At 32.5% G+C, this 15,255-nt stretch overlaps 1 protein-coding gene across 2 annotated transcripts in view; it reads right to left on the bottom strand.

Moving 5' to 3' along the window:
* Window positions 1–15,255, bottom strand: part of ZDHHC21 (zinc finger DHHC-type palmitoyltransferase 21) — a 67,963-nt gene that overhangs the window by 9,369 nt on the left and 43,339 nt on the right. For both annotated transcript variants that reach the window (XM_001365943.4, XM_056805358.1), the window contains one exon: window positions 33–76. In XM_001365943.4, the coding sequence (XP_001365980.1) occupies window positions 33–76 (44 nt within the window). The remainder of the gene's footprint in view (window positions 1–32; window positions 77–15,255) is intronic.

Below are 15,255 nucleotides of genomic sequence, written 5' to 3'. Positions count from 1 at the left end.
AAATTTTTAAAGACAGAAACTTTTATACTCACATTTCTTCACAACAATTTGACATCTTTTCAATAGATGTTGTATCCTAGGAGAAATTTTGAAAAGTAAAATTACAAATTTCTCATATATGAAAAAGTTTCCAAGTCTTTGTTATTTTCTACTCATATTATGTTTTAATACCATAAAACATTTCAGAACCACAAAACAATTTAAATGCAGGTACTAAAGATTTTTTTTAATGCTACTTATTCAATTTGAATTTAGTGTAAGAATAGAATCAATATCATTTTATTACAATAAAAGATTCACATAAAAAGATTTAAGAAAATTTTTAAAGTTTCTTACTAAATTTCCTCTCTGAAAATCATCAGAAAATTACAGGAATGAATTGTGCTTTCTATAGAAAAAAAGATATAATTTGAGAAGAAAATAATGTAACTGCCATTTCAAAAGAAACTAAAATTATAAACAAAATTACTAAAAGGCAGTAAAAACTTTAATCAAATGAAACAAAAATACCTCAAATATTTATTCAATCATCTGTCAATATCAGAGTCAAATAACACTGATAATATGTCAATTTTATCATAAAAGATATTTTGCTCCTTCTATTTAAAACTTATTATCATAAGGCTATAATACAATACATTTTCTCCTCTGTTACCAAGGGAGTTCTATCAGAAATATTTAGGGAAAAAAGTTTTCTCTAGCAATAGGTATTAGGTACTAGGTATGCTACTGGCAATAGGTCTATAATTAGTCAGATAAACTGTGATGAAAGGTAATTTAAAAATATTTAAATAAAACATAATTATACTCGATAGCAGTTTTTGTGGCTTAGTTATTTCATTAATTTCATTGTTACTACAATCTTCTTTGTTATTTTCCTTACTCCATTCTTTGTCACTATGTGCTCTAAAATAATTATTTAACTAATAAAATAATGTATTTAAATTCCAGATGTGTTCTTTCTCATTCTACTTCAATTTATAATGGGAATGTTTCTATAACTACTGTGTTTAGGAATGAGTATAATGTGAACTCTCCAACCAATTGTTATTGAATAATACTATACAGCAAGAATACATTAAAGTAAGTCTCATTATAAAACCCAAATTGCCCTATGTAACTATAAAGATCATTTCTCACCACACTCTTTCCAGTCATACTCCAATAGTACTTTCCATTAGTTAAAAGGCCTTTAACTTTCACAAGCTCTTCATAATAGATGTCTATTAATGAATTTTAAAAAATGAAAAAAACTCAACTTTTCATAAAGAGTTAATAGATAAAGTCAAATATGTAAGCACAGACCAAGAAAGAATCAGCATATTGTTTTTTTAAATTATTTTCATTTAATTTATTAGGTATTTCCCAATTAAAATTAAAAAAAAGAAAAAAACAATTATTTCAAAAAAATTTGAGCTTAAATTTCTCTCCCTCCCACTTGCCCCTCTCCCCTCCTTAAGAAGCAAAAAGGAAAGCAATTTGATACTTATACACATGTTAAGTTGTGCAAAATATATTTCTATCTTAGCCAAAGAAAATTAAACAATAAAAATAAAGTAAAAATGTTTTAATCTGCATTCAGAGTTCACCTTCAGTTCACATTCAGTTCTTTCTCTGGAGACGGAAAACATTTTTCATCCTAAATTCTTTATTGCTGACTTGGATCACTGTCTTAATCAGAATAGCTAAGTCTTTTACAGTTGATCATCCTTACAATACTGCTCTTACTGTCTACAATGTACTCCTGGTTCTGCTCACTTCACTTTGCATCAGTTCATGTAAGTCTTCTTAGGTTTTCTGAAAGCACCCTGTTTGTCATTTCTTATAGCACAATAGTATATTCTATCCCAATCAGATATCACAACTTCAGTAATTTTCCAAATTATGGAAGCATCCTCTCAATCTCCAATTCTTTGTCACCACAAAAGAAATTTTATATATATATATATATATATATATATATATATATATATATGTATGTATGTATTTGTTCAAGCAGGTCCTTTTCCTTTACCTCTTTTCCTTTTTCTTTAATCTCTTTGGGATAAAGACCTAGTAGTGGAGTGTTATTGCTGGATCAAAGGGTATATGCACAATTTTACAGTTTTTTGTCCATAGTTCCAAATTGTTCTCCAGAATGTTTGGACTAGTTCACAATTCCACCAATAGTACATTAGTGGTCTAATTTTTCCATATTTCTTCCAGCACTGAATCAGTGCACTGTTATAGAAATAGTTTCATACTAGGAATCCAGAGGCCATGGTTCTAATTCTAGCTTTGCCACTATCACTGTAAACTGGAATAAATCACTGACTTGTCTGAGGATCAGTCAGTAAACTAGTGTTTAGTCAGTAAACGATTGGGTTAAGCATTTATTAAGTGCCTAACACATTAGGCACTGTGTTAATTTAAGCAAGAAAATACAAAGAAGATAACCCTGCTCTCTAAGAGTCCATAAGCTAAATTTTCCTATCAGTAAAATGAGAGTGGTGTTGAATCATATGCCAAATACTGGAGTCAAGGCATAAACTGTTACAAGGTGTAACACTTTTAGGAAAGGAGATTGTTATCTTAAAGTCTGTTGCTTGGAATAATGTATTTTTAAAAATCTATGATAGTCTATGTCACAGGAGAATGATAAAATGGCAACATGGAAAACTATTTTATTAAGTAAAATTTTAGGAAGGCAGAACCCTAACCTGTAATTTGATTGGGCCGATTAGCTATTTATGTTGTTTAAAAAAAAGGGGGGGGTTGTTTTATATGAGCCAAAAAAGAGGCTAATTTGGTGTGTTTCTCAAAGTATACAGAATTTGGAGGATCTGAGATCAAGATCCATTCAAAGGATCTTTGAGGTCAAAATTATTTTCTTAATAATACAAAAAGGTTACCTACTACTTACCTCTATAAAGTTGGATTTCTTTATCTACTTCAACTAAAGTAACATAATACAAGAGACTGAATTTAGAAGCAAGTAAGAATCTAGTTGCCTTCTATTAAGGAAAACATTTAAAGAGATTTGCAATAAAGCAATTCTCAATAAATTTGTTTTGTTTGGAAAATAGTTATTTTTATAAAAATGTTAATATATAATGGATTACTTTAAATTAATGAATAATTTTAAAGTTATCAGCTTTAATTTCTAATATAGTGAATATCAGGAGATATAATATGAGCTCTTTGCAATCCTCAGTAATTTTTAAGTGAGGTCCTGAGACCAAATGGGTTGAAAATAGCTGATCTAGCCAAACCATGTACCTGTCATGTGCCTATATTCAGGGGCCTAAGTAATAAAACAATCTATAATCACCAACAAATTAATTAGGAATAACTATCTAAGCATTAATTAATTGATCCAGGCTGTGAGGTTTGTTTTTGTCTTTGTATACTTTTTGTATGCCCAGAACCTAAGACAGTGCCTACTATATACAATGAAAACATAACTGTTGAGTTGATAAATAAAAAAAAAAAACTAATATAATATCCAACATGGGAGAGGTAATTATTCTGTTATATTTTGCCCTGGCTAGATCAGATATCCATCATCAAGAATTTAAAGGAGTCTCATGAAAAAGAGGGTTAAACTTGGTCTTCCTGGCCACTGACTACAAAATTAGGAAAGAATAAAAGTTGCAGAAACAGATTTGAATTTCTATTCAATCTAACAGACCCTCATTAGGCACCCACACCGGTCACTGTTCCAGATACAGAAGATACAACAAAAGCTAGCACAAAAACCAAGACAAAAATAAAATTGCCCTTAAGGAATTTAATCCTACTTGGGTTGAGCACAGCAAATACATAGATGGATGGGTAAACCAAATATAAATACAAAGAAATTCTGGGGAAGATGAAGAGAAGTTTCATTGAACTCAGTACTGAAGGAACCGAAGTACTTGAGGAAGCAAGAGTGAGAAGGAAGTGCATTCTGGGTATGGGGATAAAAAGGGGCCAGATTGGCTGAAAAACAGCAATACTTTAGAAGAAATGTAAAATCAATCTTGAAAGACCAATCGAGATTAAGAGCATTAAATGCCAAATGGAATAATTTGCATTTTACCCTAAAGGTGACAGGAAGTCACTGAGCAAGGATAGCCAGATATAGTCAGATCTATGCTTTTGAGATACCAATTTGGGAGCTGATGAAAACCCCAATAACAACAATAAAGCTGTCAAAAGTGGAATGGATTTCCTTGACAAGTAATTGGATTCTTAGTCACTAGAGGTTTTCAAGCAGAAGCTGGACACTTATTTTTAGAGATGCTACAGAAAGAATTTCTGATGAACTAAGATTAGATCATATGACATTTGACTTCAGCACTTAGATTCTTTGTCACAGATTTTTTTAAAATTCTGATATATTTCTACTATAAACAAATAAGCATTATATGTGGTAGTTAAGAAACTAAGCAATATCAGAAACCAAGATTTAATAGTTAATGAAGAACATTTTTTATAAAATAGTATTTCTATTATGTTATTTTTATAAGTGTTGTTCATTTGTGTCCCACTCTTTGTGATCCCATTTGTTATTTCTTTAGTCATGTCTGACTCTTCATGACCCAATATGGGTTTTTCTTGTCAAAGATACTGGAGAGGGTTGCCATTTTTTTTCTCTAGCTCATTTTATAGATGAGGAAAGTGAAGCAAACAGGATTAAGTGACTTGCCCAAGGTCACAAGGTTAGTCAGTGTCTTACGACAGATTTGAACTAAGGAAGATGGACTCAGGTACAGCATTCTATCCACTGTGCCAATTAGCTGTCATTTTTATATTTTTTATATTTCATTCTACATATAATCTTATAATTGTAGAAATGAGTCATCTTTTCACCAGAAGGCTAATTATGCCTGTGAAAAACTGAGCACAAATACTATTACCTTCATTAAGTTCAAATCCATAATGAATCAATGAATTTTCATCCTAAACTTCACTTGGTGATCTTGTCAGCTCCTATGGATTTAATTACCTGATGCTGATGATTCTTGAATTTATCAATCTTTCTCTAATCTTTACCTCCAATTCCCTATCTCCAATGGCCTTTCAGAAATCTCAAACTGGATGTCAAGTAGACATCATAAACTCAGAATGTCTATAATAAAAGTCATTATCTTTCCCCCAAACCCTCCCCCCCCCATTTTCTCCTCTTCCCTATTATTGTGGAGGGCGATACCATCCTCCAAGTTGTGCAGACTCACGATCGGTTGTGATTCTCAATTCTTCACTCTCTCATCCCCGCACCACAACCAAACCCTTGCCAAGGCCTGCTGATTTCACCCTTGCAGCATCTCTTCTCTGACACTGCCACCACTCTATTGTAGACCCCCTCACCACCTCATTGATGTGTCTGCCTAAAATTCTCCCCAATCCATCCATTCTGTTTAGTCGCCAGTGATTTTCCTAAAGCACAGGTTCACGTCATGCTGCTTCCTTCTTACTCCTTCACTCGATAAACCCCTTGAGCTCCCTCTCACTCGCAGGATCAAATACAAAATAGCTTGGCATTGCAAGTACTTCATAAACTCACCCCCTACTACTTTCTTATGTCTTGCACCCTTCCGATCCTGCTGTACTTCACTCCCCTGATTATGTATTCTGTGATCCAGGGCCCTGGCTTCCTGGCTGTTCCAGAAATGAGATACTCTATCTTTTGGCTTTGTAGCAAGGCAAGGTAAAAAGGTAAAAAAAGGTAAAAGTAGCAAGAGAAAGATGTCTGGAGGCAGAGAATCTTTCCTGAGCCGGGTGAGTCAGAGTTCCAAGGGGGCAGTTTGCCAACGGACACTGGAGCTGAAGGGGGGAGATGAGACATCCTGATAATCCATTCATCAAGTAACTGGCCTTTGAGGACCAACTGGCTGTGGGGGAGAGATCTCCAGGCTTCTGGTGGACAGCGACTGGAGAGCAGACCTCTACTTTGCTGAGACCACGTGAGAACACCAAAACCTGGATTCCTGATATCTGACCGAGATACTGGGTGTGCTGGAGAATTTAGGCATGACAGTCTTAATTAGAGAAGTAAATACAGTGGGTAAAAGTCAGATTGCTAAACCCTTTCCCTATTCCATTCCCCAAACCCTTCCCTTCCCTGTTAATAAATTATTTTATTTAGAGGTGATTCTTCCCTTATGTATACCCTTCCTTTCCCCCTTTCCCAAAATCATAACAACTTGAAGCATTTCTCCACACATGAAATATTCTACCTCCTCAACTCTTACCTACTGACTAAGCTGACTTTAAGTCTAAACTAAAATCTTAGCATTTACATGAAGTCTTTCCCAACTCCTCTTAATTCTAGTTACTTCCCCCTCAATTATTTCTTATTGATCCTGTACACTGCTTGTTTGTATGTATTTGCTTGTCATATCCCCATTTGAATGTGAGCTCTTTGAGAGCAAGGACTATCTTTACCCCTTTTTGTAACCCCAGCAATGAGCACAGAACTTGTCACATAGCAGGTACTTAATAAATGTATGCTAAGAATGCAGAGGAATAATGTGATTTCAGAAAGTAAAATAAAAAAATAAATGAAATTTTAAAAATGTATGTATGTAAAAAACATACATATATATAATAACCCTTAAATTTAGAGCACTAGCTATTTGCTCATAGCACAAAGGACAAATGTTCCCTAAAATCATGTTTAAAATATTACATACTGTCTTTCTTCATCTATGAGCTATTTATCATGCTTTAAAAATAATCTGGTTTTTTTCCTTCTTATACTCTCTGCCTGGATTTCCTTCTGCTCCAACTCCATCTCTTGTTCCCATACCTTTGTATAAGCCCATTCCTAGAACCCTTCCCTTACTCCTTCTAATAATGTTATTAGCCCTTTCCTGTTATACTCTTCCCCATCATTTAAAAGTTCATTGAAGGTAGATATTGTTTCATTATTTCTATGAATTCTCAGTGCCTAAAATAGCATCTGGAACACTGTTGGTACTTAATAAACAACAAACATCACTTCCTAAATGACAGACACTGTGCAAAGCCTTAAGAAATACAAAGAAAGGCAAAATACACTGTCTGCAAGAAGTTTACACTTTAAAACAATGAAATGAATTTATTTTTAACTTGTAACAGAAAAATGACATCTTTTTGGACATGATCAATGTGCAAATTTGTTGTGTTTGACTATCCATATTTATTGCAAGGATTTTGTTTTTATTTGGGTGAGGGAGTGAAAGGTAGAGAAAATTCAAGTATTTTCCTCACAACAATATTATGAAGTTAAATAAAGGAAGCAATATTATCCCTATTTTATAGAAGAGAAAAATGGAAGCTCCCACAGGTTAGATAACTTGCAGAAGACCACATGGTTCATATCAAAACAGGAACTTGAACCCAGGTACATAAGAAAAAAGTAATCTGTTACAGAGTTTAAATTTTTATAAAACTCTGCATAAAGCAGAAATATTTATTTCTATGTTGATACTTTTTTAGAAATTCAGCATGAAAATACCAAGAATATAATTTGGGGTTTATTTTTCTTGTCCATGATTTTCTTGCTCATGTAACTTTTTCTTTGATCTGGAATTCTGACTTTCAAAAAAATGGGCTCTTAAGAGTTGAATGTTAAAATGATAAAGTGTAAATTATGTTTAGAAGACAGATTTAATATTTTACTATTTTTATACTTAAAAAAACATGGAAAAAGCCGTAATCCACCTCCACCTTTGATTATAAAGGTTCTTGTGGTAAACCAGAAATTATTTTACATAAACAAGGATTAATATGCTTTTACAGCATAGAAAAGATAGTGTCTTCTCAAAATTATACAGCTAATAATAAAACTTCTGTCTGGCTCAAAGTAGATGCTTAGTAAATAAATATTTATTAATTACTGACCATAATAGCATTGAATAAGAACTGAAAGAGACTTCATGCCATCTAGTCCAATACCCTGACATCTAACAGATGAGGAAACTGAGAAACACAAACTTATTTGCCCACTATCACAAAGATACTAAGTGGAAGGCCTAGGATTCAAACTAAGTTCTGAGATTCCAAATCTAGCACATTTTCCTCTGTATCATAGACTGGAAATCATGAGAATCTTTATGATAATAGATCCATAACAATAGATAGGAAGAAAATTCATTCTTCTCTCATGAATTTTCAGATTAAATTTACATGTAGGTACTTAAGATTTCTATATCTTTAAATAATATATGAAAAAATTACACGAAAAAAGGAAAATCTTTTTTTTTTTTGCTTTCTAACAGAAAAGGTTCAATCCAATTTAGCTATATAATAATAAAAAATGTTTATCCTATTGAAAGAAATCCTTAAAAATAAAATAAACTCAATGAATCTACTTATTCTTCTGGTTGTTTACTAATCAAGAAACTAAGTGATTCTGTGAATAGAGCATTGGACTTGCAGTGAGGAAGATCTGAGTTCAAATCTGATTCAGATACTTACTGTGTGACTATACTCTCTCTGAGCCTCAGTTTGCTCATCTGTAAAATGGGAATAATAGTACTTGTTTCACAAGGTTCTTGTGAAAATCAAATGAGATATCATATGTAAAGTGTTTTTCAAATTTTAAAGGCTATATACCACCTACCATTTAATCAGAAAAGAAATATTTTGTTACATAGAACAAATAAAGGCATTTTAAAACAAATGACAAATATTTCAAGTCTAAAATTTTGATAGCATAAAAATGTGATGTTTCATCTATCTATAAACACATATATATACTAGAAATACTTCAAAATTCAGGTGTTACAATTATGCTTTTCATTGGTAAAGTAGCAAAATTTAAAGTGAAAATACTTGCAGAAGAATTATTTTGCATATTACTTTAGATGGCATTTCAAATTTAAACAATCAGAGCGAGACAAAATTCTAATCTTTTATTATCACAAATTTGGTTTTCAAACTGGTTCATTAGTTTTCCAAGGTTTTCTATGGTCATGAAATTTCTTTTCTTTTTGTGGAAGAAAAATGTAATCCATAAAAAATTTCCAGACTTTTTGAAAAAATATTTTAAAGCATTAGATGAAATAACTGTATAGAATGTTCTTCATAACTTTGTAGGGTTTTTTTAACTCCCTACTATTATCAACTCCATTTTTTACTATTCTAGGATGTCCAAGACACCCTGACCCACTTTAAGGATACCTGGTATCTATTCCTAAGGCAGGCTAGCCAACCATGTTTTTTCTAAGAAAGGCTTTTTTTTAAGTTCACTATAAAATAAGCTAAGTGTCTTAAAGAATAGGAGAATGTCTTCATAACCAGTAAACTGTATTCAACATAATTAAATTTTTTATAACTACAAAGTTGATATGGGATTCAACATACCCAACATAATTTGTAGAGATTACACTGAATGAGTGTTGCTAATTTAAAATCCTGATTCTTAAGGATAGTTGGCTAATTTAATTATGAAGATTAATGTCTAGAATACATCTGTGTGTGTCTATGAAGTCAGGTAACCCCCTTATGAAAATTCTAAGTCAGTGCTGAATCATTTCTGTATAGATAATATCTTTAATATTTTTATTTTAAAATATTTACTTACATAGCTAAATTGGATAGAAGCTTTTCTGTTAGAAAACAAAAACAAGATTTTCCTTTCTTCTTATAATTTTTTCATATATTATTTAAAGATATAGAAATCTTTAGTACCTACATGTAAATTTAACCTGAAAATTCAAGAGAGAAGAATGAAATTTTTCTCATCATTATGGATCTATCATCATAAAGATTCTCATGATTTCCAGTCTATGATACAGAGAAAAATGTGCTAGATTTGGAATCTCAGAACTTAGTTTGAATCCTAGGCCTTCCACTTAGTATCTTTGTGATAGTGGGCAAATAAGTCTGTTTCTCAGTTTCCTCAGATGTCAGGGTATTGGACTAGAATGCATGAAGTCCCTTTCAGTTCTTATTCAATGCTATTATGGTCATCAATTAATAAATATTTATTTACTAAGCATCTACTTTGAGCCAGACAGAAGTTTTATTATTAGCTGTATAACTTTGAGGAGACACTATCTTTTCTATGCTGTAAAAGCATATTAATCCTTGTTTATGTAAAATAATTTCTGGTTTACCACAAGAACCTTTATAATCAAAGGTGGAGGTAGATTAAGGGTTTTTTCCATGTTTTTTTAAGTGTAAAATAGTAAAATGTATACATAATTTGCACTTCATCATTTTAACATTCAACTCTTAAGAGCCCATTTTTTAAAAGACAAAATACCAGATCAAAGAAAAAGTTACATGAGTAAGAAAATCATCATGGACAAGAAAAATAAACCCCAAATTATATCCTTGGTATTTTCATGCTGAATTTCTAAAAAAGTATCAACATAGAAATAAATATTTCTGCTTTATGCAGAGTTTTATAAAAATTTAAACTCTGTAACAGACTACTTTTTTCTTATGTACCTGGGTTCAAGTTCCTGTTTTGATATGAACCATGTGGTCTTCTGCAAGTTATCTAACCTGTGGGAGCTTCCATTTTTCTCTTCTATAAAATAGGGATAATATTGCTTCCTTTATTTAACTTCATAATATTGTTGTGAGGAAAATACTTGAATTTTCTCTACCTTTCACTCCCTCACCCAAATAAAAACAAAATCCTTGCAATAAATATGGATAGTCAAACAAAACAAATTGGCACATTGATCAGGTCCAAAAATATGTCATTTTGTATGTCATTTTTCTGTTACAAGTTAAAAATAAATTCATTTCATTGTTTTAAAGTGTAAGCTTCTTGCAGACAGTGTATTTTGCCTTTCTTTGTATTTCTTTAGGGCTTTGCACAGTGTCTGTCATTTAGGAAGTGATCCAGATGCTAGTTTAGGCACTGAGAATTCAAAGAAGTAATGAAACAAAAACATATTTCTTTGAAAATTCCAATTTTGAAAAAATGAACACTAAGTACCTTTTTACACACTTAATCTTTGCCAAAAAAATACTAAGTAGAAAAAGGCAGAATCAATAACACATTACAACATATACTTTACTTTGGACTGAAAATTAAATGCTCCTACAAAAAAGTTAGATAGGTGCCAGAAGAGTTAGCTGCTACACAAGAGTTCAATGTCAGATAGACCATTATGGAGGTGCTCTAACTCCAAACCCCAAACCTCCCTTCCCAGCTGTTATGCTTTTTCTTCTCTACATTAGTAACTGAGAAAACAACCACTAAATCCACCTTATATTTTCTGTACTGATATTCAACAATATTGATATTATTTCTGTACGTTATGTCATCTAGGATTTAATTTTAAAAACTAAAAGAAAAGACTGACAATCATTTTGCTTAACAATGTGCTTTGTCACAGTTCATTATGGTAATAAATAGCCATCAAACATTATCAGAATTAGTAAATGACAGTTAAACAGAATAAGTACATTAGTATAGCTCTGGATCTATGATCCTAAGATAAATCTAGACAAATTCAAAAGTAATCAGAACAACTTAGTAGAAATAATTTCCATGAAACAAGATTAGGAATATATTTATAGGATGTAATACTGATTTTCAGACTACTTATAAATGGTAAAAAAAAAAGAACATATGAAACGTAAATCTTGTTTCGTATTTAAACATTAAAATAATCGGAGGTAATCCTTTAAAACTGGGGTTCAGATTAGTCTATACAGATAAAATGAAACATCTGGCAGCATTATGTGTAGAGACGGACTTTTTAACTTTGAGGAGATTAGTAAATCTGTTATTTTAAAGTTTGAGTAATTTTTAATTATTTTGTCTGGGTCACAGATAATCTGTTTTTGATGGGTTATACAGTGACAGAAAAGGATCACTGCCAAAATGATTACCCTGTTACTTTCCACTAACCATAGGGAGATAGTACCTTTTTTGCTTTTTGTAGTGAGAAATCACTGATTTGCATCAAGTGCTTATTTATCATGAATATTCACAAAATTAAGAAATAAGAACTTTAAAAATAGCTTTTATTTATTCATCCCATTTATTTGTTTTTTTGTTTATTTATTTGTTTGGTAAATGATATAATGATATATGGGTCACAACAACCTGGAGATATGGATGATGCAAGTATTATTATTCACATTTTAATTTTCAGTAAACTGAGACTTAGATGAAATGACTTGCATATAGTCCCACACCTAGAACCAAAGATAGAACTTGAAACCATGTCTCAACACTCTCGGATGAATGGTTTTTATTACTGTTCAGTACTAAAATGTGAGGTAGTATAGTTTTTAGGCTACTTAACAGCAGAGGCATACCTGAAGGATTTTTTGTTTTTGTGTGGGAATTCCATCCTAGAAGATTTCCCTAGTTCACTGACTCAGGCATGGAGTGGGTAAATGCCTTGTGGAAAGACACCCATTAACTATCAGAAGTGGGATTTGAATCTGGATGTCCCTAGCTCCTAGCTTCAAATTTTATCCACTATTCCACACTGACTTTATTATTTAAAAGTAAATCTCCTGGGGGCAGCTGGGTGGCTCAGTAGATGGAGAGTCAGGCCTAGAGACGGGAGGTCCTAGGTTCAAATCTGGCCTCAGACACTTCCCAGCTGTGTGACCCTGGGCAAGTCCCAATGCCTAGCCCTTACCGCTCTTATGCCTTGGAGCCAATACACAGTATTGACTCCAAGATGGAAGGTTAGGGTTTTTTAAAAAAGTAAATATATACTATAAATCATGTGGTAATTTGACTTTTAAAATCTATGCTGAGAACAATAATTACTAATCTTTTAAGACTAATTTTTCCATGTAAAAACATTTAGTGGCTGAGAAACAGCATGATTACTGTTACTGTAGTTTAATTTATTTCTAACACAGTTACATTTCCCTTCAAATCTTTTTCATTGCCTTACTCCACAATTTGGCATTTTTGTTCCAAGTCAGTCTGCTGAAGTGTTATCTGACCAGCTAAATCAAACCTCAAGGTGCTAGTTCATTCAGGTTCTTCTACCTATAACACATCTCACATTCTCCTCTCCACTCATCATATCTAACACTCATATAGTTCTCAGAGGCTCCTCCCATAACACCTAGAGACTTCTCAGTCTGGTCCAGCTCTATCAAGTCCATTTATTTTTACTTTTCAGGCCTCAAGTCATGGTTTATTTCCCTTTGAATCAGTGATATTAACATTCTCCAAAACCCTATTAGAAACTTGAATTTTCAGCAATAGCATTACATTAATCTAGATTGTTACTATTATTACTACTATTTCTGACTAATGACAATTAATTTAGGGGAGAGTTCACCAAGGGAAGAAAAACAGTTCACTGAGAAATGGACAGTGATCTTTTTTGTGGATCAAAATAAAATTTCAGTGACTTGTCAATCAGAAAACATGTTCCCTACCCTTAAGAATTTTTGCAGTCTAGTAAAGCAAATAAGACATGGGCAAATCACTATAATACTAAGTTAGCTCATTAAAAACACTCTTCCAAAGATCTGACAGACTTTACTGAAGGTGATCCTTTGAAGAATATAAGTTTTCAAAATGAGTAAAAAAAAAAACCCAATGTTTTATTTTTTAAGCATTTAATTCTTTTGGTTCTTAATCCTATTATTTTTCTTAGACTTTTATTGAACTGATCATATTTACATATATCTGTTGTTAATCTTGGGTTAACTAGTAGACAGTTTTTAAAAGACCTTTGAAATTGGTGAAGAAAAGATGCTATATAAATAAATAAATAAATAAATAAATAAATGAATGAATAAATGAATAAATAAATAAATAATGTCATAGATAGTTAAATACAGTGCTGAAAAGGTATATGTATAACCCATATCTTGTAGAACAATTCACAATTTAAATACCTTAAAGGGGTTTACGCTTTAAAAGACTTGTGGTGAAAATTTTTGTGAAATGACAATAATCAACTTATTTATTTATTTTGCGAATGCAGTTTTTCCCATATTTGATTTGCTTATCTCCTAAACTGAGTTCATCTGCACTAGTATTTGATGGCCATTTGCTGGTCCTTGGATAATCCTCCCTCTTTTCTCAAAATTCAAGCTATCTGCTTCCGTTTTCCTTGCCAATACAACTCCCTGTAAGAGGGAATGTCAACATGTATGCTAACATTCCCTCAAACAAACGTATCTTCCACGTCCCCAATTTACTCAAGTCTCGCATCCTCTCCACCCCAGCTTCACAAAGAGACAATCATTTCCTCAATCTCACCATCATCTATAAATCTTTTACCTCCATGATAGAGAATACTAAAATTTCTTTGGCTGGTCATACTCAGTTATTTTCTCTTTCTCTATGCTTTACATCTCCTAAATGTCACATAATCCAATGTAGTCTCCAGTTCTTTTACTCCTTTAAACTTTCCTAGGCTATAAGCCCTGTTATGGCTTTATTTTACTAACCTCCAGTCCTAACTACAGTTAACCAGTCCATTAGCTCTCCTCTTCCGTTCATCTCAGAACATCATCTCTTCACCTCATCCCTCTCTCTTCTTTAGTCTCCAATGAAGAGAAGATCACAAACAGTTAGCTTTCTATGCCAGCGACATTTGTTGATGTAGCAGGGGTCCTCAGGCTGAATAGTCCCCCCCCCCCATCAGATAACACAAATACGTTCAACAACAGTTCTTTTTTAGTAGCTCTGATCAAGTCACTTCTCTGCTCAAAGTCTATTGAAGGTTTAGGAATGATGAATGAACAGAATCTACTTTCCTGAGCTTAGCATTCAAGGTCTTCCACATGCAAGGAGGCCTTTCTTCCTTTTTAGTTCTATCTCACACTACTACCTTCTAGAGGGCAGCATCCTATTCCAATCAAATTTGATTCCACATCATCCATCCCTTTTATACAACTAAATGTATCAACTCCATATAGATATCCATGGCATCTTCTATGTCTGAACTGTCCCTTTTTGAAATTCACATCATTCTTTAAGAAGCTACTCATATGCTATGTCTTCCAGGGAGCCCATCTGTGATTTCTTATATCCATAACAAGGTAAGACCTAATTTCTGTTTTCTTGGAACCTACTTTTTCAATCAACGAGTCAGGTAGTCAATAAGTTTTAATGTTTACTATGTGCCAGGCCCTGTGCTAGGTACTAGAGATAGAGTACAAATAATTATAACAATCCCAATTCATAAGGAGCATAAATATAAAGTGAATAAATATCTATATGTGGTAGTTAAATATGAGGTATTTTGTGAGGATAACACTAGAAATTGGAAAAGGGCTGTGTGAAGACAGTGACTCTATGAGGAGAAGGAAAGAAGGGAATGTATTCCAAGAATGTGCAATGGTCAGTGC

Source organism: Monodelphis domestica, chromosome 7 (assembly GCF_027887165.1).
Source record: "Monodelphis domestica isolate mMonDom1 chromosome 7, mMonDom1.pri, whole genome shotgun sequence".
NCBI lineage: Eukaryota > Metazoa > Chordata > Mammalia > Didelphimorphia > Didelphidae > Monodelphis > Monodelphis domestica.
Note: the sequence above shows the minus strand (reverse complement) of the source record. Positions and strands in the feature narration are given on the sequence as shown.